Source organism: Patagioenas fasciata, chromosome 4 (genome assembly GCF_037038585.1).
Source record: "Patagioenas fasciata isolate bPatFas1 chromosome 4, bPatFas1.hap1, whole genome shotgun sequence".
Lineage (NCBI taxonomy): Eukaryota > Metazoa > Chordata > Aves > Columbiformes > Columbidae > Patagioenas > Patagioenas fasciata.
In genome coordinates this window covers 72,176,101-72,203,722 of record NC_092523.1, presented here as the reverse complement: position 1 = coordinate 72,203,722, position 27,622 = coordinate 72,176,101, and the positions used below count along the sequence as shown (strand labels likewise).

The 27,622-nt window shown below is 36.7% G+C and overlaps 1 protein-coding gene across 34 annotated transcripts in view; it reads right to left on the bottom strand.

Annotated features, from left to right (window-relative positions):
* CAMK2D (calcium/calmodulin dependent protein kinase II delta) overlaps window positions 1-27,622 on the bottom strand; it is a 159,740-nt gene that overhangs the window by 20,302 nt on the left and 111,816 nt on the right. For 4 of the 34 annotated variants that reach the window (XM_071808115.1, XM_071808117.1, XM_071808114.1 and 1 more), the window contains exons 8-18: window positions 23,776-23,859; window positions 22,659-22,753; window positions 20,996-21,118; window positions 19,906-19,989; window positions 19,190-19,232; window positions 15,084-15,121; window positions 13,535-13,567; window positions 9,209-9,268; window positions 7,554-7,595; window positions 4,940-4,988; window positions 200-283 (exon numbers count right to left, since the gene is read on the bottom strand). In XM_071808115.1, the coding sequence (XP_071664216.1) occupies window positions 200-283; window positions 4,940-4,988; window positions 7,554-7,595; window positions 9,209-9,268; window positions 13,535-13,567; window positions 15,084-15,121; window positions 19,190-19,232; window positions 19,906-19,989; window positions 20,996-21,118; window positions 22,659-22,753; window positions 23,776-23,859 (735 nt within the window). The remainder of the gene's footprint in view (window positions 1-199; window positions 284-4,939; window positions 4,989-7,553; window positions 7,596-9,208; window positions 9,269-13,534; window positions 13,568-15,083; window positions 15,122-19,189; window positions 19,233-19,905; window positions 19,990-20,995; window positions 21,119-22,658; window positions 22,754-23,775; window positions 23,860-27,622) is intronic. The other 30 variants (XM_071808119.1, XM_071808118.1, XM_065836401.2 and 27 more) reach the window with 21 other exon arrangements.

Sequence of the window (27,622 nt, the reverse complement as noted above, 5' to 3'; positions counted from 1 at the left end):
CTGTTAGTCGATGACATAATTTTGCAGTTAATAAAACCTGGCCAATAAATGTATTGGTACTTTTATAAGCCCTAAGAACAGGTCATTCCTAGATCAGACAGATCACAGTATTGACATTTTTTGTGCTACTGTCAGATGATGGGGAGGGAAGAGAAGGAGACAACAGAGATCATCTGAACAGATGAGCCTCTCAACTTACACAGTACAGAGGAAGGAGTGGAGTGGGAGAGCTCAGACTCAAGCGAATGACTCTCTGAGTTTGCATTTTTCGTGGACTTGCCCGCTGAATTGATGGAAAGAAACACAACATATGAACAAACAAAGATGAAGAGGTAGAGTGTGATCAGAATCCTCAGCAGGCACTGGCAGCAGGAGCGGCCGCCGGGGCACGGCAAGGGTGGCGACCAGTGAGGTGAAGAAGCAATGGAAGAGGAGGAGTGGTGGGTGGGACACAACCTCTCCGTGTCACCCTCCTTTGTGAGAGCTGTATGAGGGTCAAGTAGATGTGAAGGAAGAAAAAAAAAGAAGGCCAAAAGAAAAATAACGAGAATTTAATTACAAGTAACAAGAACTTATCAAATCTCTGAGCACACAAACAATGTTAATGGTGTAGTTTTGGGAGGCAATGTGGGTGCCAAAGAACAGTTGTAAAGGTCGTAGCCATAAATGACTCTGTTCAGATGCCAGCACAGATTTATCCCTCCATCCAGTACTGAGATATACAGGGTTTTGGAAGAGCTCTTAAAAAAAGTTTCTTAGAAATTTAAAGGTTTCTCTTCAGGAAAGTATGTTCCAAATGGTTTAATTTAAATTGGCTTCTTTCTACTTTTAAACAAAAACAATGAAATAAATTAGCAAAATATATGATAATACATGCCTCCTGAATGGTTCATTTTTTTAAACTATGCACCTTAAACATGTATTAAGTAGCACAGATTAGCCAGAATCTATCTAATCTGTAAGTGCCCTACAGCTCAGCAATTTTTCCCATCAGGAACCATCATTCCTAATACTGTTTTCATTAGTTCATTTCCAGGGGCAAAAGAACACCATGAGAAATCTAGATTTCCTGACCATGATAAATTTAACAACTCAGCTTTGTAAAAGTCTGTGTGCATGGTTGCCAAAAATAACAGTGGTGTTCTACAGTGTTACCAAAAAACCCCTCATATCAATCTCATATCAAAGAGATGCTGCCAAAGAGTTCCAGTCTCATTACTAGAGGAAGAAATCCCACAAGCAATCGTGGAAGAAGGCATTGCCTTCAGCTCATTTTTCAGTATGTTATTTCTGTCCACTCCTCTCCTTATGTTCAGAGGGGATCACTGCCATGCAGATAAATGCTTTATGTCAGAAATTTATGTCAGCAAGGAACCTGAGCTACAGCTTCAAGTAATTTCAGAGTCAAATTCTAGAATTAGCTTATTCCTTGAATTATTCAAGCTACTACAGTTTGCAAGATATTGCTTCTAGTAAAAGAAATATGTTCCAGACCTAAAAGATGTAAATGCATACATAAGGAAGACAAAGTTACAGACACTAAGACTTCTCACTACATAACAAGTGAAAAGTAAACCTGATTTTACTGTCTTCAAGTTAAAGTATCTGCCTCCAGAAATGAAAAATATGGTGAGATGCTGATATGAGAGAATACTGTATAACAATATGCCCCTAAAGACACATTGCTGATAGTTGATTTCATTTTTTTTTAATTGATACCTTTCTTAATGAATCGTAACATTTGTAATACTTTGTACAAACACATATACACACGCACTCCCACAGGGCACACAAAAACAACTGTGCTGGAGATACTGTATAGCACACAGACTCACATAATCAATAAAACCTAAGAAAACCACTCAATGCAGAGCTGAATGTTTTAAATACATGTAGGCTGGTCCTCTGTACAAAGGAAGGAACCTTGTACCTGTTTGTGCATTCTATGCACAATGTTAAAATAACAGGAGGAGGAATACAGTGCATAGACTGCACACCTTGTGAGGAAGAGTCATTCTCTGTGAAGTATGGGCCATACGATAAAACATACACTAATACTGCTATCCAGTTACAGAGTGGTATCCCTGTCTCCCTTCTCCTTCACAGGAAGGAGAGCATCTCTTCCCCTCTTGTACTCCACACTGCAAAGAAAGGTAAATCAACTTGTAAGGCCCTTTATCATCTCAGGTGGGGAACTTTCATTCTAGATGTAAGGGGGAAAATATCTTTCCTAAGTGTCCTGCTAAAGCATTATGCTTGAACGTATAACAGCTGTCAGGGTTGCAGGGCTGCCTATTCCCTGAATCATTCTAGAAATAAGACCCTAAGGGTACTGTTAGCTTTAATTTATAACAAAAGAACCAGAAAAGCAGCCTCCGGTGCAAAGATTGGAAGTGTGACAGGAATACTAAACAGTGAAAAACAAGCAAGCTCGAAAGCAATTAATGACAGGGAGATTATATTGTTTTTCTAATGAAACAGAAAATGAAATCCCCATACACTGGAACAAAATGTGCACCTGGCGTCTGGTGAACAGGGCAGTGGTACCGCTATGTGTTAGGCCAGGGAACCAGATGTTGAAACAGCTGCATCAATGTATGAGGTTATCAGGATCATCGCAGATGTCAGCAGTTCAAACTATCGTTCTCGGTGGGGAGAAAACATCCCACCTTCCCACCAAAGCAGGTGAAGACCAACACCGCACTACTCTGCCTCCTCTTCGGCAAGCACAGCAACTTCTTTCAGCTCCTCCTTCTGCAGTTTCCAGAAAATACACAACACATCACTCTGGAGTACAGCCTCAGCTCATCTTACTGGCTTATCTGCTTTATGACCTTTGTATCACTATAAGGTAGCAGTGGGTCAGGAACCTAAAAATAACAGAAAATTTCATCTGCTAAACATTTTACATCTGTCCCTAAGCTATAGCAAAGAGAAGGACACAACCAGCATCTCATCTCTCAGACCTGTGACTACTGCAAGATCCTCTTCTGGTTTGGGAATAAAGTATATCGTGGCCATCCAACCTGATCTTAACTGCCATGCTACAGAATCCTATAGAAGTACTAGACAAAACATTTTTCCTTATAATTGTATTCCTGAGATACAATTCTGTGCAATAAGCTTCAGACAAAATTTTATAGACAAAAATCCTATGGTTGTAACATCATGTTATACCATCATGCAGAGGCCCTATAATTAAATTATTCATTTACTGAGGTAAGTCACTAAACTACTTATAATGGTTTGAAGGAAGAAACACAAAGTGTTATGAATAGAGGTAAATTACACTGTATTTTTCTTTGCATCAGCTGCAGATACCTGTAATTGTTCTCCAAGCCATTATTTCACATTAACTGAATCTGCTATTACTAGGCTGTTATTTGAAGTGAGTGGGTACTGGCTGTTAATGTGCCCAAGACTTTGCTCAAGTGGAGGTGAAATGGTTCACTGAAACTTTGAGAACAAATCATCAACATTGGTGACCTAATTAAAGCTAATTACCACTCATACAGTAATGTAAGTCACAATTTACAGCTGCATCGTTACCAGCAGCGGATAGAAAACCTTATCTCCACCAAAGGAATAGCAACTCTGTGAAAGTAGAGGAAATCACTGCAGTGCAGCAGACTGCGGGTGTGAGCCTTTCCAAGTGCCACGCCATGAGCATCAACAGCAGCAGCAATGAGTTGCTGGGCTCTGCACCAGGCTTGCTCTGTTGTCCCGTGCCAGCCTCAGCTCAGCTGCTGTGATGTGATGCCCAATGAATCTCACATGCAGTGTACTTAAAAATCTGCGTTTTCAACACTGTGGTCCATGGACAGCTGCTATCAGGAGACTACACTAGCGTACTTACACTATCATCACCCTGGCTATACTGATATTTTAATCAAACACGCCTAGCACCTATCCTACCTGTCAGACACTAAGCGTTAGATATTTTTGATACAATTCAAACTACCTTGTCTTTAAATCTCTTCTGAATTTTAAAACACTCCCACGCTCTTCAGACACCAATGAAGCCGTTCAGCAGAGTCAAGTCTCTATTTTAGGGTACAACTTTGCTAACACTTTTAATAGTGACTTACACATTGTACTACTTCCAACATAAAGCAAACCCCATATTGCAATGTTTCACTGAGAATTCTCTTTTCTTTCCCATTCTCCACATTTTCCTTCCTATCACCTCCGGTTTGCATTTCACCTGTGTGCATAACCTTGTTCTTTGCGGCTGAAAACCAATGTTTTCTGTGAACCAGAGGTACACAAACCTATTGCCCTTTAAAAAAAAAAACCCACAAAACAACTCTTTGTTTTAAAACAAAATGTTATTAAAGTAAGTATGAGTAACATCGCAGTGTAAAAATTAGAGGGGAAAAAACGGAAGCAAAATCAATATCTGTGAGGTTACAGAACTAATTTTATGAAAAAAAATAATTGATTTTAGCTTTTTAAAGAATAAAAGAAGATTAAAGGAACTGTATGGACAGAACAAAAGAAAAACATGAAAAAACACTGGCATCTGAACAGAATAAAAATTGAAATGGTGATGACATAAAAAAAAACCAGAACAAACCCAAAACACAAATGCATGCTAGAAGTACATAAACAAATTAAGAGTTACAAAGCACTGACTCACACATTTTTTAATCTACTACTATTATTACTGGAACTCGTATCTTAGTTAATAAGCAGCAACTTTATATTCTTCATTTCAAAACATCATGGCGAATGGTGTTTTGGGAAATGAAAACTCAAAGGTAAGTCTGAAATATATCAGAAGTAACACAGAAGAGCATAAAAGTAATTTCTTTTAAACAAGGAAAAACACCTTCTCTCTTCAGATTCATTAGAGCTTTCTGTGTTTAATGACCTACTGAGATAAATTCCCGCAACTCAAGTTACTGTTTCTCCAAATGTTTCAAGCTTAAAATCATACCTTTCACGTCCTCATCTTCAATGGTTGTATTGGAACTCTCTGTTGATTCCTGTTGACAAATAAATATAAGTAGAATGTATAAAAAAAGCCAAGCCTTATTTGCGTGCCTTTGTGAATTACAGTTAGTTACAGATATCATGCAAAGCCTTGAAGCAGGGTGGGATGTAATTCACAAACAAATGGCCACACAATGATTAAGACATTTCCACCTGCGACTGATGTCAAACCTTGTAATTCTCTACACAAAGGAACAGAAATACATTTCCTGCTGTCTAATGCTTTTACTTCACAGGAATGTAAAGGAATTTTTTTTCTTTAACATCCAACTGTACAAAGTCCATATGAAATGTTATATGAATTACCTCAGCCAAGTAGGAGAGCTTGCCATTTTAAGCTCAGTGATTAAACTGACTGTGCAAAATAAGTCATTCCATTCTAACTTTTAAGTATGCAGACTTCTCCATTCTGCAATTTACAACTGTTTTTCTGCTCATATGGTTTATGCAATGTATATTAAAACAGTGTCTCCCAGTGATTTTAGGAATATTGGATCAGATTCCATCATTTTTATACTGTTTTTGTGATCAAAACATTTTTGAAGGACACGGGGAATTGATAAATAGATGATAATGACTTTGACAAACTAAGGTATCTTTGCAGTAGTGTTCCTCAAACAACCAGTCATGTAGAGGAATGACTCATGTATCAGACAGTTTGCACTTAAGCCACCACACTGTTAAAAAGGCAAGGATACTGGATCTCAGTCTCTCAGGAATTACCAGAAACATGAAATATTACAGGCAAATTCAACAGGGCACTGTCAAATCTAACAGACACACATTTTTAGAAAGCTGGAAAGTTTTTAAACTTGATTTTCTTTAATCTGTACACTTTCTTGAAAAGTAGAAACTATATATATATATATATATATATATAATTTACAGCTCAATAGCAAAAAGGATTAATGGGTTTATTTTTTATCTGAGAGATAGAAGAGTGGTATTGTATTTAACTCTTAAAAGGATTTCACAATTAAATAATAAAAGTAAACTTGACGGTGCCCTTTATTTACTGTGTCCTCACAAGGCTGAAGGAATGTTCATAAAGGTTAATGCATTACTCAGACCTTAAAAAAAAAAACAACACAAAAAACCAAAAACCCAAAACAAAATGAATGTCCATCCATAAATAAAACTACATGAATTAATTCACACACGAACAAAACTGAACAAGTCACCATGCTTTTCCTGAACTGGCTGGTGTTAGACATTTCACTCTACACAGATGTATCATGCTCCATCACTTAAAATATTAGATACAGTACTTATAAGTAAACACCCCCCCCACACACAAATACAGGTTGTAAACACCATGCACAAGCTCACACAGCAGATGTAGCCTGTAATATTGAAGCATCCACTCCAGTTGCCATACTACAACGATCAGTCTTTCAGAAAAATTTAGGAGTAACTCTCTGCATTAAGTGGTTTGCTTGTCTGCCGTGACCTTTTGGGACATTAAATATCTTAATTGTGATGATTACATAATAAAGTCAAGTAGATGTAGTCACGCCAATATTTGATCTGGGGTTTCTGGGCTTTAGTGGACTTCAGCGATAAAGATTAGACTAGTGTTCAAACACAGGCTCTTTGTTGCCTATGAGTTAAAACTTGGGGAGCTGCGAAAGTAGTAACATGAAAATTAAAGCTCTATGTTCAACAGATGCAAGGTGCATGAAGGAATGGAATACACAGGCACAACCCACGCCATCAGCACTTTCATGCTTAAGAAATGTCTGCATGCGTTATGTTTTCACTCAGATTCAATCCTTCTCATTTGAAATAACCACAAGTAGTTAAGACTAGAGAAATGAAATGTCAAATCTTTAGATCAATACTTTAAACAGTGAATTTTTTGTTGGAGAGTAAATTATTTCCAGGAAACCTAGGAACATTTGTTATATGTAAATGATGACATTTCCCGGCCCTTTTCAAGTCCATGCATGAAAAAAACAAAACAAAACACATTTTAGGAATCAGCTGCCAAATGCAAACATCACAATCCACGAGAAAAAGAAGAAAGCATGAAGAAAACATGAAAATCAAAAGACCTCTTTGTCATTTAAAATGATACTTTTTTTCAAACTAAGTGACGTTATGGAAGAAAACCAAAGTCCTGTGCAAAAGACACGTCACAACATGGTGTATAAGCATGCTGAGAAACAGCAGATGGGATAAATTGAAATGACATCTGTATCTAAGGTGACGACTGCACGTAAAACTTCTCAGTACAATCTCACCACGCTCTGAGAACAGCGTTCTTTGGTTTTATTTAGGCTGCAGCACTTTTGGCTAAAATGAAACACCAGGTTCCCCAAGTCTGGCTGCGCAGGGGACTCAGCTCTGCCATCGCCACCGAGTCCCCCAAGAGCAACCAGCGGGACGCATGTAGCAGGTGAACACACATGAAAACAGGCTCAACAGACATCAGGGGTAACAAATGCAGGAATGAGATTTTCCTTGATAAATTCCTGGAATGGCCCTGTTTTGCTGTGGAATAGTGGATGGAATGTGTGGTGTGGAAAAGCAAGATGGAGTTGATTCTTTCTGAATACCTTATTTCCATCAGGATTGTGGATTACTGTAGTTTGGGGCTCCTGAGCAAGAACAAAATAAAGAGAGAAAGAGTTCCCATTGGTAAATACATTCTCATTTGTGTGAGGGAGTGCAAGAAGAGCCAGCGCACAAATGCTGAACACTGACAAGAGCCAAAATGTTAACTGTTGCCAGAGGGTGAAACTGGATGTCTCGAACACAGATTTCCTCAGCAGCAAGCCAGCAAAAAAGACCATCTCACCTAATGCAGCAGCATGCAGAGACCTTATTCATGACCAATGTATAGAGGGCTTTGAAGCTCTGGAGACCTGCAGAGGCTCTTTTGCACAAAGTGATACTAAAAGCTTTGCTTGTTTTCCTGTCTGAGCTGGGCCAGACAAGAAGGCCAGAAATGACCTCTCTTCCCTAAGCGTGTTTGCTTGTATTAGTGCTAAGTGATCAAATAAAAATACAGAATTGATAAGGATTAAGGATGAGTTAACTATCTCTAAACGCTAGCACGTTTTGGAAGACATATATTACTACCAATTGCTGCTTTGGCAGAGCAGCAGAAAGTAAGAGAGGCAGATCTTCGCGTCATTTTAAAGTGTAATTTCCCCAAATTCCTTTCCCTTAAGAACAGACCAAATAATCTTTGAAATGGCAGTTAGCTAGTGCACTTTCAGCATGGACTATTGTGCATGGCTGTGTCTGGGAACAGACTGCCATATATTCATGCAGGAAACCTGTTAGCAGGTCCTTAGAAATTACTTAGGAATGTATGCTTCAGTGCCAGTTGCACAAAACAATTCAAGAGAAAAACCTCTCCCAATACGTATGTATTATCAACGTTTTCAAAGCTATACATGCGGACACACAGGAAATAATATGTGACAAAGTTAGCTACTTAGGCACTGGCATTTATATTTGTAAGCCCTGTGTAAGCCCCTAAGAAACAGGAGCTACTAATAAAAGCAAGACTGCACTAGAAACATTCGTGAACAGCACTCTCATTAGTAATATGTTCCTAGTGGAGTTTATTAATGAGTAATGTCTCTGGCAGATTTACATGTGAGAGAACAAGCAAAAGTGTTTAGCACTAGATGCCTCTTGATCCCAGTGAAGTCTTGCAAAGTCCTGTTGAGTTTTAGGAAACATGGAATGAAAATCTGAATAAGGTCTATTTTATGGTTGCCTAGCAATAATCCTGTTAGCTCTCCTTGATATCAGTACTTATACTAAGACAAAAGCAGAGAAAATAACAGAGGTTTTGGGGTGTTTTGTTTGGTTGGTTGATTTGGTGTTTTTTTAATTACTGTTTTTTCCCCCACAAAAGGTTAGCACTGAAAAGATGGAGACAATCATCAGGCAAAGAGCTAAGAGCAACACAAAGCGCATTCTACTCACTTTCTGGCACAGCATGCAAAAACTTCAACTACAGTTAAAAATGCTATGACTCTACCGCATCCAGCTTCCATGTAACATTTTCTGTTAATAAACACGCTCTAATGGACTTCCTCACACACACAAAAATAAGCATAATTCAAACAAAAACTTTTTCCAAAGCCTGTTTTTAGAAAGCAAACAGAGTAAATGCATGAAAAAGCAAAAAAAGAGGGAAGAACAAACAGAAGACAGTGTCAAGATAGCATGAGAAGGAAGATTCCAGGTATACCAGCGCCGGGGTAGGAATATTTTCCTTGGGGCTGGTTACCACGTTCGTTTTGTTGTTTATCTGTAGGTATGCAGAAAATAGAAACAGACAGGCCTTAGAATTCGCAGTAGGCACCGTATCTATATCTCTCTGTATAGAACATCTATATACAGATATAGATATCTATATATAGATATAGATATGGAAATAAAGAATCACAGAAAGATGAACTTATGAACTTGAAAAAACGCTAACAATAGATCTGATGACTAGCTGCAACTCCTCCAAACATGCTAGCTATGGGTTTTCAGATGCACTGTACTATGGTCTATATAAGGTATAGATGACTTCAGCTGTGACACTTAAAAGAACAGAGAGCCTTCAAGTAGCAGCTAAGCACATATAAGAATATAGAATTAATATGGGTTTGAAGAAAGTCCTAAATAGCCTTTGTGATGTCTTGTCATGCAACAGTATTAAATAATTGGACTCAGTTTTTCTTTATTTCTAATTACTTATCACTATCACAAATAATGTTTGATTATTCATAGCTCTCCAGAAACCTATAGATTTGTTCTACTGGCTTCTGGAAACAGATTTTAATAAATATAACTGATTCCAGATCTGAATAAATACAACTGATGGTCGAAAGAGACTAGTGTCCCTTTAGCTTTTTTAGAGTTATTTTAGACAAAAACAATTGGCAGCTGTGATTTCCTACAGTAACTGTGTATCAGCCTTTCAGTTTGGGTACTATAACCTGAAAGTGTAAGGTTTCACACTATGTATAGTATCTGTTGTCTCACTCCACAATCAGTACATATTTGCTGAATTTTACATGTAGGTCCTCATGTTAATTCTTAAGCTGAGCGCAGTACTCCATGTTTACAAGGCTATTGGCCTTTATTTATACAAACTTTTAATTCAAATAAACTGTTCAGCGATAAGTTTAAAGGCATCTGATTCTTTAAATCCATTTTTAAGATTCAGCTTTCATAAATACCATGGTATGAAAAGCACAGAAATACTAAAAATAATGTACTGAGCCACTTTTTTACATGCACTAAGCAGCAAGATTAAAGAATAGTAAAACTAGTTTGAAATGTCATTTTTTCTTTAATAATAATTAGGAAAAAAAAAGTATGTATATTTCACTCATGTCTAATTTTAACAAGAGCAATCCAAAGCAGCATGCAGAAGTGGGTGTATAGATACATATTGTCTGGAAGAACTTTGATCCAAAAAAAAAGTTCTATTGAACCTCCTAGCCACAGTACTTAATAAATGTGCAAAACAAAGGGAAAAAAGTCCAGAATTGTTTCCTGAACGGATTTTGGTAAAAAATGTAACTGATTTCTCAATTTAAAGGAACAAACTCTAGAAATTTTGGAGTCAAAATTTGCTATTTTTTCTTCTAAAAGAAAAGTCTTTACAAACCATTCAAAAATGATGCCACGCTAAGTAACATATATGAAAAGGCATAAAGAAAGAGGAAGTCCTAAAACAGTGGACCAAACTGAGATGTGCATGAAACATCTGCCTTGCGATTGCCACTTTGCCATGGCTCTGTAGGCTCAAATGAAGTGTTCAGCTTCTCAGCCACGCAGGCTAACATTTAGATTTTGTCTGTGCCAAGGCTTTGTGAAATTCGAGCATTCAGAAATCAGCACCACTGGGGAAATTCACTGAACTTCATGTCCTCAGCAGTTTTTGATGATTATTTCTACTTTGGTACAGGTGTGGCAGCTGACTTGTTGATTACAGGAATTAAGCCTGCAGCTGAACTAAGTCTTACTTAGGATGTCAGGATTATGGACATGTCAACAGGATTTGCATCAATTAATTACAGACTGCAAATTTCCTTATCTTAACCAGCATTTAATTTACTTTGAAGAATACAAAACTTCTTCGTAGTTAATATCGGGGAGCATTACACTAAATGTTATTTAGTGCTATTTGTGATAGAACCTATTCTCCCATAGAGAATAATTTTCTTTGATTTAAAATCAAGGTTCACAGTGCTCTACAGCAGGAGGATGAGAAACATTATTTTAACAATAGTGTTTCTGGAGAAATTGTCACTAAGAGAAAATACGAGTCATTATTGAGTTCCAAGTGTTTAGTTTATGCTCCAGCTTGGCCTAGTTATTGCCAAATAAGTTGCATTTATCTATTAACAATATTACAGCCGTATGTTGCAAGGGTGTCTGAACTCATGACAGGGAGGAAATAAATACCCTAGTGTATAATGTCATTTATGGGGAAGACATAAGTTTTAGCAAGTATTTTGTATATCAACTAACTTGCTTAGACATTTATGGGACTGTGCGCTGGGCAAAACCTGAACTACTTACTTGGAAAAAACTGTTAAGAATACCCCAACCAGTTCAATAAATGGAAGTTCTATAGGAGAATTGTGGAATAGTGAGAACACACACAACATTGCTTGATGGCATACCAAACCTCTCAAAATATGAGAAAAATCACATATCAAGTTGTGTAACTAAAAGTTCGTATTTTTATGACAGCGTAGTCATCACAAGACTACAAATAAAAAGGCCCTAACAAAAGGCAGATACACATAAAGCAAAAACATGAGGAAAGAAATGAAGATTTCACCAGATTTCATACAGTCCTATTCAGTAGTAGCTTAATACAAAAAAAAAAAAGTGATACGCCAAATGAATGCTTGTTGTTGAATACATAATGAAAACAGGTTAATCAAATTTCAATTCCAATTTTGCCTGAGTAAGGAGAGCAGGCTTGGGTCCATACTCCCTTGGTGAAAGTCCTATAAAAATAAACAATATCCATTACAGCTACTGCTGAAAACTGCAGGAAATATATTCAAAACTTCTTAGTAAGATATTGTGAATACAACATTCATTAGTAAAAGCAGATAGAGATAATGATATTCAGAATACAATTATTTCTTCTACAATTATTTCTTCTATGTAAGCAGAACTTGGTAAAACCCTTTGAAACTTAAGACGGGAATCAGCAAGAAGCCTGTACACTTTCTCTCTCTTATTGTTTTTTTTATTATATGAACACACATTGTATCTTTCGCACATATTTCTAACAGCAAAGGGGAATGATTCCAAAAGGAGTAATATAATTTCATATGAAACAGTTGTTCTAAGATTGAATTATGTTTAAGTGGTGACCTCCTATTTGTTACAAAGAAAGAAAACTGTTATACTTCTGCATTGCTCGTCAAAAGCCACTCTTTTAGATCAGATCGTAGTGCAGGACAGACAGACACAAACACTTAAAACTGGGCATGATTGTAGAATCATTATTGGTCTTTTTTTAACATATTATAAAAATCTTTTAAGAAACAAAACCTGCATCTTGGGCCTTAAATCTTTCACAGAAGGCTAAAGCACACTTCACTTTTGGCATACGAGAGATACCCTCACTGTACCTTTCTGGTTACCCTCATTTGGACACTGTTAGCACTGATCCTCTGTCACTGAAAATCCATGTTTTCCCAAAGAACAGACTATTTACCAGCATAGCTACAAGTTTGCCCAGACCCGGCCAGCAATTTTTGCTTTTCAAGGAGAGTTGTACTTCCCAGGAAAAGGTGCGGGAAAGGGATATTTGCCTTCGCTCCCCTGGCAGCAGCAACAGGAGCTGGTTGGGACATCACAGCTGATCATCACCAACATCTCAAAAGTCAGATTCAAAACCATAATAACACAGGAATTGAGTAAGTTGCTGTGTGGGATGACAGAGGCCAAATGAAGGCAAGACTGTAGAACAGGTTGAAGAAGAAGAAAGTTACTGACTTTCAGCTGAGACATCTTGTGACAAAGCCCTGAGCTGTGAAGGAAGTTAGCTGGGAAACTGTAGGATGGAAAGGCTGTGCAATTGTTTTCTTTTGTACTCCCGAGCATTTGTCGTGGCATCTTGGTCTATAGTGGCTGAATTAAAGCGATACTACTTTACCGTGCAGAGCAATGTGATTTGTGTTACATTTTATGATATTAATACTATTAGCTTTTGATATAAGGAGGTTTAAAAATTAATAGAAGGCTGTTATAAGATTACTATTTTGTTACTGCTTTTATTTACTAAGAACAGCTGCATTGGCCAATGTTACATCTACTTTTTTGTTGTTTGATTGTCCCCAGGTTAAAAAAATAAAAAACTTTCTTGAAAGAACTGTAGAACAATTCAGTGTGGATGGCATATAGCAACTGCAGGCTTAAAATTCACAAGGCTGTGCTTTAAAGTCTTGTAGCCTCTCACAGTATGTTAACAAAACTAAATGCAACTGTTTGGTTTCTAAGTGTGAATGTTTCACAGGAGGAAAAACAATCTGTCGATAAAGATCCTCACCATCATCTGAACACTCGAACTGGACTTCCTTTTCTGAATTGACCAGTCAGAGAGAAAGGAAAAGAAGAAAATGTGACTGGTTGGATTTGAAGTATCAATGCACGGAGTACAGCATATTTCTGTTTTGGCTTTTTTCTAAGAAAAAGCTTAGGTCGTAGGAAGGGCTGGAAAAATGCTACGGAGTATACAGTAACTCAATAATAGAAATGACAAAACAGACTTCCCCAGAAGTAAATTTAGTCCCTTTGCTCCACATGACCATGCAGACAAACAGCAGACACATATATACTGAAAACCAAAGTTACCAAATCCCAACAAGTGCAATTTAGGCAAAATTTTGGCAACAATTGTTTCCAATATTATCATAAAAATTGAGATATAACAAATAGCATCATAGACCTGTAGGAGGAATGATATTTAAAACCAAAAAGCTGATCAGCTAGGGTACATAAAATTTATATATTCCACAATGAAACATGGTAAGGATTTTCCACAGAAATCACAGAACAGCACTGAATGTATGCTTCTCCATATAACTGTGGTATTTACTGCTTGGCAGTGAGAAGCACTGAAATCATATTGTACTCACTTCATTCTAAGTCAGCCTCACAATTTTTTGGATAGGAAAAGTGCATATGTGTGGGAGGACAGGGGCAAATATACTATGAATCTGCTATTCAATTATACAATGTTTTGTTAAAATAAAAAGTTAAGATTAAATAGAACATTAAAATTCAGGTCAAAGGCACTTCTGAGTAAACAAACAGAGCACAGAAGAGTATCTTTCAAATCATATAATAAAAGCATGAGGCACTTATTCTAGTCTTCAGGAGTCCTCCAAGAAATAAAATATTTTTCATTGCTGAGTGATATATTCTTTTTTTCCTGGCTGTTTTTCAAAGTATTTATCCAGAACATTCATTTGTGAAGCATCTCTCCTCCTGCAGGACCTCGTGACGTGAGAACAGGAGCTCTAAATCATGTATGAAAGCTGCCAAAATGTTCCCTTCTTAGCAAGGTCTATTAGTCAGGATGAGCTGATTTGTTGCGATAGTAAACCCCTCAAGTTCTGCCAAATATAGCAAGTACATCTGGCAGAATACACCTCATGTGGAGCCAAGCCCATCAATAAACTTTCGGTCTTCCATGAAATCTAATAAAAAGTCAAAGGGAAACCCGAAGGCAACAGAGCTGCAGATCAACACTGATACCTAAAAAGCTAAAATGCCCACCACCAAGCCATCACTTATATTTACAAGCTCATTAATAACACCGAGTCATTAATTGCACAATCATATTTCATTTAAATAGCAAGAAAAGCATTTTCTCCAGTAGTTTTCTATCTTCCACTTGTTTTTCAAATATTTCTTCTATTCCATTTTTTTAAGCTTCACCCACTAAATTTAATCGCTTCAAATATACTGTAAGAATCACTTGTTAACAAACTCTATAAATAAAGGAAGTAACAATAATCAGTTATAATAACTGGCAGAAATTACAGATAGGTGGTGACTAATAGAACATATTTTAAAGCACACGTTTAACCTACCTTAACTCCGTCCGGCTTTTTCAGTAAACTCTTGGCTGCTGTAAAACAAGACAAATCCTTTCAGTGTCAGGTGGTTACCACTGAGGTCAACCAGCTGCACAGCAAACCCCTATTGCCTCCCCGCTGCAGATATGTTTTCAGTTTTTATTTCCTCCTTTTGTTGCTTTGAGTACAGAAAATGAAATATTTAAGAAACTACAAATCCTTCAGATCATACATCTCTTTTTCCATTGATTAAAGCTGTAGGTTAACTGTACTTATATAAGGAGACACATCATTGGGCAGCACAGAGGAAACCGAAGCAGGGTGAGTGTAAAAGCAGCAGCCTTTGGATATGTTCATTTTCTCAACTGTAATATTTTTGCAATTGTCGACGGGGACAGTTTGATACGACTAAGAAAAGTAGTGTTCTGATGGCAGGGGCTTCCATCAGGTGTTTGTAGAGCCCACTGCTATTTTAAGGATGTTATTAATATAACAGTGACATAAAAGTAGCCACTATCAGATCAATAAGGTATTTCGAGAGCATAGTGAGGTACAATGCTATCTATCCCACCTAATGCAAAGTAACCTGGGTTTTAAAAAAGCGCCTCTGAGCAATGGTTCTTTGGGGACTTCCCACCATGACAGCATCGGTCACCTCGAGTGACGGGTCAGGAAAGTTGCAAATCAGAAAGGAAGAACAACGTGCTAGTGAAGTGTTTTGCAGAAGTGCTTCCTAATAGTTATTAGTAACAAATGGTAGGCTTTGCTTCAACTTCTATTGAAGAAAACCTGTTATTTTCTGAATCGTGTTGCACACTGATCAAATTTCTTCAAAGTAGTGGGGACTGTTGGGCAAAACGTCACTTGCCATGAATTTATCTGTGTGTTAGGTTTTAAATTCCATCACTTAAAACTAACAGCAAGAACAGTGTCAAATCATTCCACACTACTAATTTTGGAGGGCTAATGTGCCAACAATCACACCGCATCTCTGAACCCAAAAACATTTACAGCAGAAATACATTTTGGGTGACCTACTAAATTCAAATTAACTATTCACTAAAGTGTAAATGCTTCATGACTCATTGCCAAAGACTTGAAGAATAATAAATTACAAAGCAAGCCTGGCAGGTTTTTTTTGTTTTATTGTTGTTTGTAACCAAATTTTCCTATTGGAAAGCATATCACAGCTTAGGTTGTAGGAAAGTGCTGTTCTATACATGTTTTTTTGAAAGGGAAATGCTGCAGCCAACAATCTGGCATAATCAAAGGGAGACAGTCCTGACACGGAGCTCCCATGGTTACCGGCATCCTTCTCTTTAAAACAAAAAGCGACTGGACCTTGCAAGCCTAAGGTTGCTTAAACTAGCTGAGGATATTGAAGTTGGTGAGTATCTGGTTTAAACCTGAAGTTAACTTTGTACTCGTGTTTTATTCTCCAGCTACATCTGCATTAAGTGCTCATGTAGCTCTGGTTCGGAGTACAGAAAACGTAAGACCACCTCAGAAACTGTACAGAAATAACTAATGTCCATTATTGTGTTTATATTTAAAAAAAAAAAAAATTGAAAGTGAAGTCAGGTTAATGTTTAAAATTTCACTAATGTATCACCCTTCCAAATGCAGTTTATTAGTTATGGACACTGGCCAACACTACTGTTGAAACTCTCACAGAGCGTATGATTTACAACTAATTTTACAATTAAGAAAAATAAATTTGCCTGTACTAAGCAACAAGACCATAGTATGTTTTTATTTACAGAAGTATGTAAATTCACATTGAAAATAAATTGGTTTACAGATATTTTTGAGATAGGATATATACTGTTGAAATGCATGCTTATAGGACCTGATGCAACATGGCCTTAGATTTTGCACTACGACAGATATTTTGCACACTCCATTAACTTTAGAAATTCATTGAGGGAAAGCAAAGGGAAGATGCTATTTCTAAAACCTAAGGCAAAAAACCTCAGAAGTTCCATGCTTTCAAAGCTTGTTTTATACTGTTAATCCTTACAAAAATATGGGAAAACAGATATTAGTTCTTAGAGGCTGATGTTCACAACAAACTAGGTCCTTTTGCTAAATTTGTGCATAAAACTTCTGAGTGGTTTCAATGCTTAACAAACATTATGTGTTATATGTAAACAAATAAATGAAAGCCAGTAATATGAGGGTAGCAAAAGCAATAACTACAAGTATTGTGTTTATGGTATTGCCAGCACGTCCTTCGAAATGTGCCTGGTATGGATTATTATGCAGTATTTTATGTTATAGGACATATTCCATGCTCAACTGCCTTTGTTGGTTTTGGCTTGGAATGTATTTTTAATAGTATTTTGACTTTCCTTAAGCACTGATACTGCATACAAATCAAATATTTAAAGAATTTGCAATAGCAGAGCAATTAGCATATTCTAAATTAAGCCCACAATGAAAGATTACTTGCAACTACAAGCAATAACTATAAATAAAACCTAAGGCAGCGCTAATAGGCCAGAAAGCAGACAGAAAAGACGTGGTATTGTGACAACATATAGAAATTAAAGTGATTTAGGACAAACTGCAACTTTGATTTAGAAGAGAAAAAAGATGTTCCTTTCACGTGCTGAGGGTCTTACCTCACAAGAAATATACATTCCACATAAAAGGAAGAAAAAGGAAAATAAAACACTTTTATAACCACATTGTTATGGACAAATGACCTTCAAAAGCATGCTTTGCAACAAAACAACATGAATAAACAACTTGAAAAAATAAAATGGCATCAAGGAAAAATATGGGTCATCATGGTGTAAAACAGAGATGACAGGTCAAAAAAAACCCAAACCAAAGCCAAAACCCCTGTTTGTTTTTCACGCCAAAGTATTTTAAGATCACTTCAGCTTTTTTTACTTCATGAAAGGTGAAATTGACCCTTATCTATTCAGACAGTGACAGTTATGAAAAGCAATGAGATGTACTTGTTTGATATTTAATAATAATTCACTTTTATGAGATATGTAGCCTACAGCATTCCCACCTTTAAAATCAACTGGTAGATACTGGCAATCAATTAAGCATTAACACAATGTAATTTACATAAATGTAGCCTTCTATGTTATAGGTGTGTATTAAATAGAGGAACTTAACTAAGAAAGAAATTGTATTTCAAGTACTATGCAAATTGAACAAGTTGATCTTGCTTTCATGATTATGTAATTTATTTTGGATGATTCAGTGCTAATTATCATTCAAAACATGCCCAAAGCACTATCATGTTTCTGTCTGTAAATTAACTTACGTTGCACTCCAACAGTTACATCACAGAATAGGAGGAAATGTCAAATTACTTATTTTTAAATTTGGCGTTCTTTTTCACTATTCACTTGAAATCTCAAATGGCAAAATGAAAAATTCAGCATAGCATCAACATTTTTGCAATACTACTACTGAGGACAATTCTAACTACTAACAGCAAACTTATTTTAGCTTTTGCGATTAATCTTTATTTAGTATAAAGATCTTAATCTCCAGGGATAGCACTACAACATTATTTCATAAAGAGGAAATAGCTCATTATTTCAAGCTATGCATTAGAAAAGAAAGAAAAGGAGGACTCATTTTCCTACATTTATTACTCTTTAGCAAAGTAATAAAGAATTAACATATATTTTGGTTTTTGTTTGTTTTTTTTTTTTTTTTTGTTTGGTTTTTTTTTTATTATAAGATGCAACAGAATCCTGGAAAGTATCTTTCAGGTATATAAAAATAAGTAAGTTTTTAAACCTTGTTTGGTGATATGAATGCATGCGGAGCTATATGCATTATTTTCAATTTTCCTCCATGAAAACAGATGGGAAAACATTGTCTGTCTTTCGATAGATAACACTAAAAAGTAAAAAGAAGAAACCCACATTCTACTGAAAGACTAGACTGTCGTCTACAAGAGATTCTATTTCACCAAAGTATTTTAAATTCCCATATTTGGTTCCATGAAGGGAATAACTTCGTATTTACATGCTCCTGAATAACAAAGGTCTTTCTAGTAAAGATTACTAGTAAATCCTAATTAGGTCTTAATCATTACAGACATCAGAACCTAAAGACCATATTAATCTGGAGCTCAGCGAACATACCTGAGAAATTTCTGGTAGCCAGCATAGTTGTCAGAATGGCCCCCTGTGTACACACACATTTTCTTAAATTAGCATCACACTTGTGTAAAATTCTGAATGTGAACATGACATAATAAAAAGGAAAACACACGTGTAAATTACATCAGTTGCTAAATTAACTCTGAAAGAACAGATTGTCTGTGTTATCTGTCACATGTGATGTCACGAGTGTATAAAATGCAGTTTAATCTTAACTACACACCTATCAGCAATCCTGATAATCTCAAATATTTACCAATTTTAAGTAATGCACAAACCAAGAGTACTCTCAGGCACAGTAATCACCAATAAAATACACAGCAGAATTGGATTGCTTGGATTCTTTTTTAGGTAGGAAGAAGAGTTTATTTGTAATGAGCAAACTAAAAAAGTTCACACCTGCAAAGTGATCCTGTCTGGTTTGGAGAAAACAAGGGACAATCAAAAAGAATAACCCTAAGAATTTTTCTTCAACTAAATAATTTTAATGTGTATAAATGAACATGACTGTTAATTATTTTTGAATGCAACAAAATTATGCTATGTTCTATTCACTTTCAGGAAAATTTTAAGATCCTCATGCTCAAAAGCTGATCTTCTATCAAATAGTTCATTTAAGCATAGTATTGAACACAAACCAACAGACTTTTATCTTTCCAAAATCAGCTACTCATCCTTGCAGAAGTTTCCATTCTTACCTTTAGTTTTCTTCTTGCATTGAATTTCTTCAAGCAATCTACAGTCTCTTGTCTGTGCATCATAGAGGCAACAGTAGAACGTTGCTAAGAGAATAAGAATGCACCCAGTCAGATGTTTTGCATTTTATTTACTCTACTACATACACTATACAACCCACATGGTCCAAAATTTAGGCCTTTAATGTCTGCGCTGAGTAACCTTTTGTGCAGGTTTCTACATGTTTGGGAAACTTCCAAATCAACAAAACCAAGGTCTCATTTTACTCAGCCATTCCCATGTGTAAACTCCTCTTGAAATTAAAAGGGATTAAGAAAAACAAAAAAGCTTAGAACTTGGGTTATGCGGTAGAAACATAATCACAGTAATATACTGAATTATGATTTTGGAAAATATATTTTAAAATATGAGGAAACTTTTCTTTAGTACTAGTAATATTAGGTGAGGTACAGCACCAGGAAATATTCCACAGAAAATTCAGTGATATCTACATCTTCCCGGTAATTCAATTTGCATCACAATTTTAAAAGCAAGATAATGCAGCCTACTGGAATGAATAAAGAGTTGGGAACCCGCTGTATGTTTCACTGTGACTTTCAAATTATCAGACCAGAGTATCTGCAAAGTCAAAGTGTAGAATGTATGGAGAACTGGAAAGTAGTTCTGGATCCAGTAACAGATAGGCAGCTTCTGCTACCTGTAAACTGACTTCTTAGAAGTCCCTTAATTTCCTGCCTTTACATTTCATGCTTATAATAGTTATACGGAAATGAAGATGTAAAGCATTGTTTAATTGAAAATTACTTTCTTGTACACTTTTTTACCTGACAACTTGAAATAACACTCTAATTCTGGCAGTGAACTTCTGCATCACAAAGTCAAGGCACAGGACTTTGTTGCTGCAAAACTCTTATCCCAGGCTGAGACTATTGTCTATATCTGTTTAAGTATAAATTTACGCTCTCCTAGTTACAAAGCAGCACAAGTAAGGACCAAAAATATCCTCTAAACACCTTCACTATATGCTGAAGTATATACCATAAGCTGATTTTTCCTCCAAATTATTCTGTTAAATCTGTGGAAATTACTTACACAGATCCATGGATGCTTTAGTGCTTCTGATGCTGTGATACGTTTTGCTGGGTTGATGGTAAGCATTTTATTGATAAGGTCTTTTGCTTCAGGAGTCACTGTATCCCATTCTGGTGAGGGAAACTTAAGAAAAAATATGGATATGTATATTATCTTGTGTGAACTCTACACAATTTTACCTAAGGACTTTTACTGATACTATTTCCATAATATTAATTGCCAGCACTTAACAGTTTTAAGGGGAACAATGCAGTTTGCAACAACGAGAAAAGTTTCAATTGGCCAGTTTTATAAATACTGTTTTCCTCTTTCACTATTTTGACTTAATTTATTTGGTTCAATAGCAGCATTTATATATTTACAGTAACATGATGCCAATTGAAATTCATGTTGTAAAAGAACAACGGCAGACAGAATGACAAATTCCAGTCATCTGGGAGGCACATGGTCACTCAGCACTTAATACGGCCTTAGTTTATCTTCTATTAAAGACAAAACTATTAAGCATTATTATTCAACTCACTGTTTGCCTTCTTTCAATGTAAATCTTAATGCTAACTGTACAGGTATGGTATATAAAGGTAACTAGTTATGAATTTAACACCTCCCTGCTCAGCAAAGTATTTATACATGCAGTCAAACAGTCTGTTCAAATGCAAACAGAATGGAAAAAAATCTTCAACTGCTTTTGTGACCAGAACTTAACCTTGGAGATTTTGTGATATTCACTATTAAAAACACTTATTCTTAGACACTGTGAATTCTACATTCCCCAGGCACAGCATGGCACAAGTATGTGCCGTGTATGTACAATGCAGATGCACAGCTCAGTCTCTGTGCTTCCTCAGCTCTTGCTCTCTCAGCTGAAACCCTAATTCCCCACTGTCCCCCGGTTTATTACCATACGATTACTTGTTCACTAGGAAGAAGACTTGACAGACCATAGGTTTATTTTCACTCAAAGGTCATAGGGAAACAATCCTCTTTGCAGTCATCACCCTCCAGGACTGGATTCAAGTAAAAGCTTAGAAATTATAAGGTTCTGTCTTTTCATCATTCACAAATTACTTAAATTTGCGCACCAATAGCTTTCTGTCTGTTTAATTTCATAGAGATGGATCATGTTGCAAAATTCATGATGTTACCAAATCATCAGTTCTTAACTACCAAGAGTCATAATGCCTTTTTTTTTTTTTCAAAATACAAATAGTTAATCAAACTATTCCTTTTTAAAAGTTCTATAACAACTTGTATTTCCAAAAGCAAGCAATACAATAATAGCAAGGTATGTATCTGGAAGCTTAAAAACAACTCGGATTAACTGATTGGTTGAAGTGATAAGCCACAAATAAAAATACAGGCCCTTGGGAGTTCACAAGGGTCTGAAGAGGCTTGTCAGGATAACATAAAGCTGCATGATTTATACAAGGACCAGAAAATGAAAGCTTGGAGCCATAGGGAAATCAGATTGTAATTAGCACAGGATGCTCCTATCCTAATAAGGTTCATGTTACTAAAGTGACATTTACTATATTGAGTGGCTCATAAAGATAACCAATAAAAAAATATTAATAATAATAAAAAAAATCTAATTTCACCTTTCACTCTAGAAAACTCCTATTAAGAGGTATAACTAATTGAATAGACAGAGTACGGCACATACATCATAAGCACCAGCCTTGATCTGCTGGTAAAGCCTGTGTTGGTCTTCATCCCAGAAAGGAGGATATCCCACCAGGAGAATATACAGAATGACACCTGCAGAAAATTCACAGTAGAATTAAGTGATTTAAAGAAACAAACACCAGAAACTCATTCTGTATCTGACAACCACATAAACAAATGGCTCAATAGCATTATCCTAGCTACTGAAAAACACTGCCTAGTCATAGTGGAGAAAATAGTAAATATAGTGTTCACAAGATAGCCTCCTATGCAGAGTTTGGGCAAGAACGAACATCTGACACATCATCAGATCAGGAGCACTGAATGTATCTAGCTGCCTGGAGAAATAATTTGTACTTTTCAATGATCATGGATGCTGTAGGAAAACACATTTTTTTTAGTTCTGTTTTTGCCATGACCTCGTATTGGTGCCTGTAACCTTGTGTTTTAACTAATATACGGCGAAGAAAATTTGGGCAACTCAATTTATCTGTATAAATATATGGTCAATAGGAAATTAAAAAGTCCATCTGCTCATTTTACAGAGATGATTCACTATCGCTACAGAAAAGTGCTTTCATTAATACAACAAAATAAGCGTGGGTAGAAGTAAAGTAAGGAAACCAACAATTGTTCTCAGGCAGGGAGCTGCCACTTGGCAGTACCATAAACTATACTGTTTCAGTAACTGAACAAAAAAGTAATTACTCTGTTCATAAAACATTTAGTTTCACAGTTTAAAACTGCAGGTCTGGTATATTGGTCAGATCAGATTTTAGGCTGCTTATGAACCAAAACTAAGGCCCAGCTCCCAGCATGAACTGTTTGGTTTTCTAAATAGTTAGGTATCATGTGCCTGCATCTATTTTTTTTAATACTTTGTGAAAATATGTTGTGTAGATGTGCCCAAGAATGCCACAAATAAGACACCTTCACAAACAATAAAATGAAGCTGGTAGAATAACAAAAAATCCAGTCTTCTAAAATTATTATGAATTTTACTAAACACATATTATCTGATGCAGAATATAACGTACTAATATTTTGGATATCATCATTCTTCCTCAAAATACTTTATGGTGGACTGAACATCGTCTTTCAGAATAATTTCTTACCACATGCCCACATATCCACAGGTTTTCCATAAGGATCTTTTCGTAAGACTTCTGGAGAAAGGTATCCTGGAGTACCAGCAAACCCTGTCAAAAGGCAAGTCAAGTATTCTCAACAGCTGTACACGCTCTGCAAAACTCAAGTCATTCTCATCTCAGCCCACAAGATACAGGACATTATTTCCCAAGCCATCAACCACTAACCACTTCATTTTGAACTTTGTCTTTTAGGGCGAATCACCTAGAAGTTACAATAACGGGAACGCTTATGGAGACTCGGCACATCCCCTTCTGCCATCATGTCTGGTAGACTCAAGAGGACAGCAAAAAGCCAGCTGGTTACCCATCTACACCAGCACTCCAGATTCAACAGTGGTGTCAAGGATCTGGTGACAGTGCAACAGTGGAAGGTTTCCAGAAAGATTACCAGATAGCTGACAAAATTTCATTCATGTCTTCTGCACTACTGTAAGATGTAGCGAGACATCCAGTACCGAGGTGCAAATGCATCTGGCTCAGCGTCAAGGTCAAAAAGTAATCAGAGGAAGTGTGGGAAACATGATCCGAGTGATTTCCCTCGGAGATACTAATTGAAACACAGAAAATGCACACCAGGAATGCCAAAGACTCTGACTGTGTTTGGTTTTTTTTAAACAATAGCTTAATTTGGTCTATCTAAAAATAGCCCCAAACTCTCAAAATGAAGACTCTAAACATGACTTGCATGGGATTTCTGGGAGTTCATCAGCTGTGAGCTCTGAAGACTGTTGTCACAGACAAAGTACTTCCACTGACAATTAAGGGGAACTAATTAACAAAACAAAGGGGCAGCTAAGCTACAGTAGCATAACTCTAGGGAGCATTTAAAGAGTTCTGCTCAGTCTTACGGGATGGCACATTTCTGAGTAAACACCATGCAGGGCTAGAGTTAAGAAAAGCTCATGTATGGAGAGACCTCTCATTTAGAAGAAAAAAAGAAAGTACAAACACTGCTCAAATTTCTTTGCACAGAAGTGGAAACTCAATTCAGTTGATGCCAGATGGTGGCAAAGTAAACGTTCAGAGATGTTCAGGATTAGCTTTCACAGGAGCACAGCTGGCTAGTACTTAGTATGAAGACCACCAACTCAGGGCTCAGCTTTCTTACAGCCTTTGCTGCTCGTATTTCTCACAGCTACTTCTAATACAATCTTTCCACTGCAAAACTCATTTTCTTGAAGTCATTCCACTTCTGGAAACCTCCTTACAAAAGTTCACAAAAAATATGCCTGAAGTAATCTACCCTTCAAAATGTACATGTTCTTCGTTCTTTATTCATTACCAGCAGTGCTGCTTTCTCTTAAGAGAAATGCAAAACATAGGTATAAAATGTAGACTTTTCTTAGGGCACTATAATTGATAAAAACTTAATGACCAAGAACATTCTGTACCATTTCAATTAGTATGCCAGTTCTTTCAAGCATCTTTGCCTAAAATAAACACTTTGGAATTCTTGAAAGGTGAGAACTGGGTGGCTTTCAGGAAAGACCATGTGTCATTTCTGAAATTCCACACTGGATTCCACAAAACTTACGAGAGACAGTGATAACGTATAAAGCGTACAGCTATATAAAAAGGAAACCTTTGCTCTGCAGCTGGCAATCATTTGAGGGTGGGAGGAGGAAGTGAAGGAACACATTCTGTGTATTCTACTGAGAGTATAGCTAAAATATTTTAATGAAAAATAAACTTGTTTTTTGCAGTCTCCTGATATGAGAGCCATGAATTGTTAAAGAGCACTATCATACAGGAAACATATCTTAAGCTCCTTTGAGAAGCTGAAAAATGTATGGTCTAAGTAGCTTTAAATATAGTGATGTTTTGTATCTTTTCCTGGCTGTAGTGCTCTACATGAATAGTTTTGTTCATTTTAGCAGGGAATAAAGTTGTCTCGACTTTCAAACTTGCCACAGCTCCATAAACATTATTATGCATCACTTGAAAATGGAAAATAAATATAGTACTTAGCTAACTTTACCTCTTGGTGAGGATACAGAATGGGTCTAAACAGAAATAATTGCTATGGTTTTAGTACCTATTATGAAGTTGTTTAAAGCAGCAAACACAGTCACGATTCCAGTGAAAAATAAAAAAATGTACTGAAATTGTTAACTGTTATTTATCAGGTAATTCTGTAACTAGTCAGAAGGATCCCCATACGAGTGTGTACTTTTCAGAAAACTATTGCTAAAATAGTATTTATTTTAGCTAAAACAACTTGCAAAGTTGGAAACTGTTTGTGACTGTATAGTGTCTAGAAAAGATCACACCACCTTGTACTCCTGTCATCATATGATTTAAGTAAGTGTCCAGAGGCACAAGACAAACACCGTGCTCTGTTGAGTCCAGTGGTGAATGGGTACACACCATGACATGTTACTCAGCTTAAATAGCTTACAGTCTCAAAACCCTCTTACGCAAAGATTACATATATACTTAACTTCATAAATAGTGAGCATGTCTCGAGTCAAACCTGGATTGAAGGTTAACTATAATCCCACAACATAAAACTAAGTTAATGTAAAGAGATGCATCTTAAGCACACAGCAGATTACTGCTTTATGCCTTATGTTTTCATCATCCCCCTGCTAGACTTACAGCCTCTACGCACCACTCATGCAAGGAGTCCAAAATAAAATGGCAGAATAAACCACGTTAGTTTAAATAGTGTAAGTTGTACATCTTTGCTAACACATCTCCCTTTGACTCAATAATAAAAATTAAAATGAGCAGCCTGGTAAGAAGACCTGGAAAAGGCAGCAGCAAGGGGCAAGAGCAAGCAGTTGAGAGCAGGTATGGGCAGCAGCCGTCTCTTCCTGCACAGCTGGATCCAAAAGACTAACTGTACACAACATAAATGTAATGCAAATAGCAAACTACTTCAGTGTGGCTACTTGAATGACTTAAGTGGTGAATATTTTAGTCCTAGTTGCAGGGTTGGACTTAATTTGAGACGGAACTAGGGCTAAATCTAGCTACCAGCGGGTTAACTGCAGCGCTTCCACAGACTTGAGCGAGGCACAGTGAGTCACCTGCCGGGGTCAGCCAGGAGTGTCTGGCGCTTTCCCTGTGTATTAAGCACCTGCTGGCAGGGTGGGCTGTTTCAACTGTGACACTTTCTACAAACAGGCAAGGAACAGGTTTGTTTTACAAATATGCAAACCGTAAGTATCCTGTTGTATCCAAACACAAGAGAGCTCTGGCCGGCTTCCTGCTGAGCCGTAGCCATGGTTTAAGCAGAAAAGCAACCATCATACCAGAGGACTACACCCAAAAAAAAGGAAAAAAAGACAAACATACTGATGCAGAGCTATAATTAGAACTGGAGCATGCCATGAGTCACTAAGTGCTGCAGAATCCAGTAGAAAGCTGAAAAATATTCTGGAAGGAAGCAAGAAAGTTTAAAACATTGAGAACATCAGAGTTCATGTTTTGCCTTGTTAAAGCACTACTAAGAAGCTGATGGAAAGCTCTCAGACTGAAAGGTTTTGCAGAGGAAGTTCCAGAAAAGGTACAGAACCCACTAGACCTACTGAACACCAACCCCTCCCCCTACTTTCTGTTATCTTGCTGCCAACTTATCTCTTCCTTACATACGTATTTTGAAGACATTCTTTTCACTCTCCTTCCTACCAAGTTCAGCAAGCCAGTCCTCATGATGCTACAAATCGAAACCAAGCAGTTCACAAGAACCAAATAAGAATGTGCAAGATTTACAGGGAACTGCAACCTCCTGAGCATCATCTGCATCCATACAGATGTATCATCTAGAGAAAACATCCCTGAAGTCAAGTTCATTCTGATTTTTTCT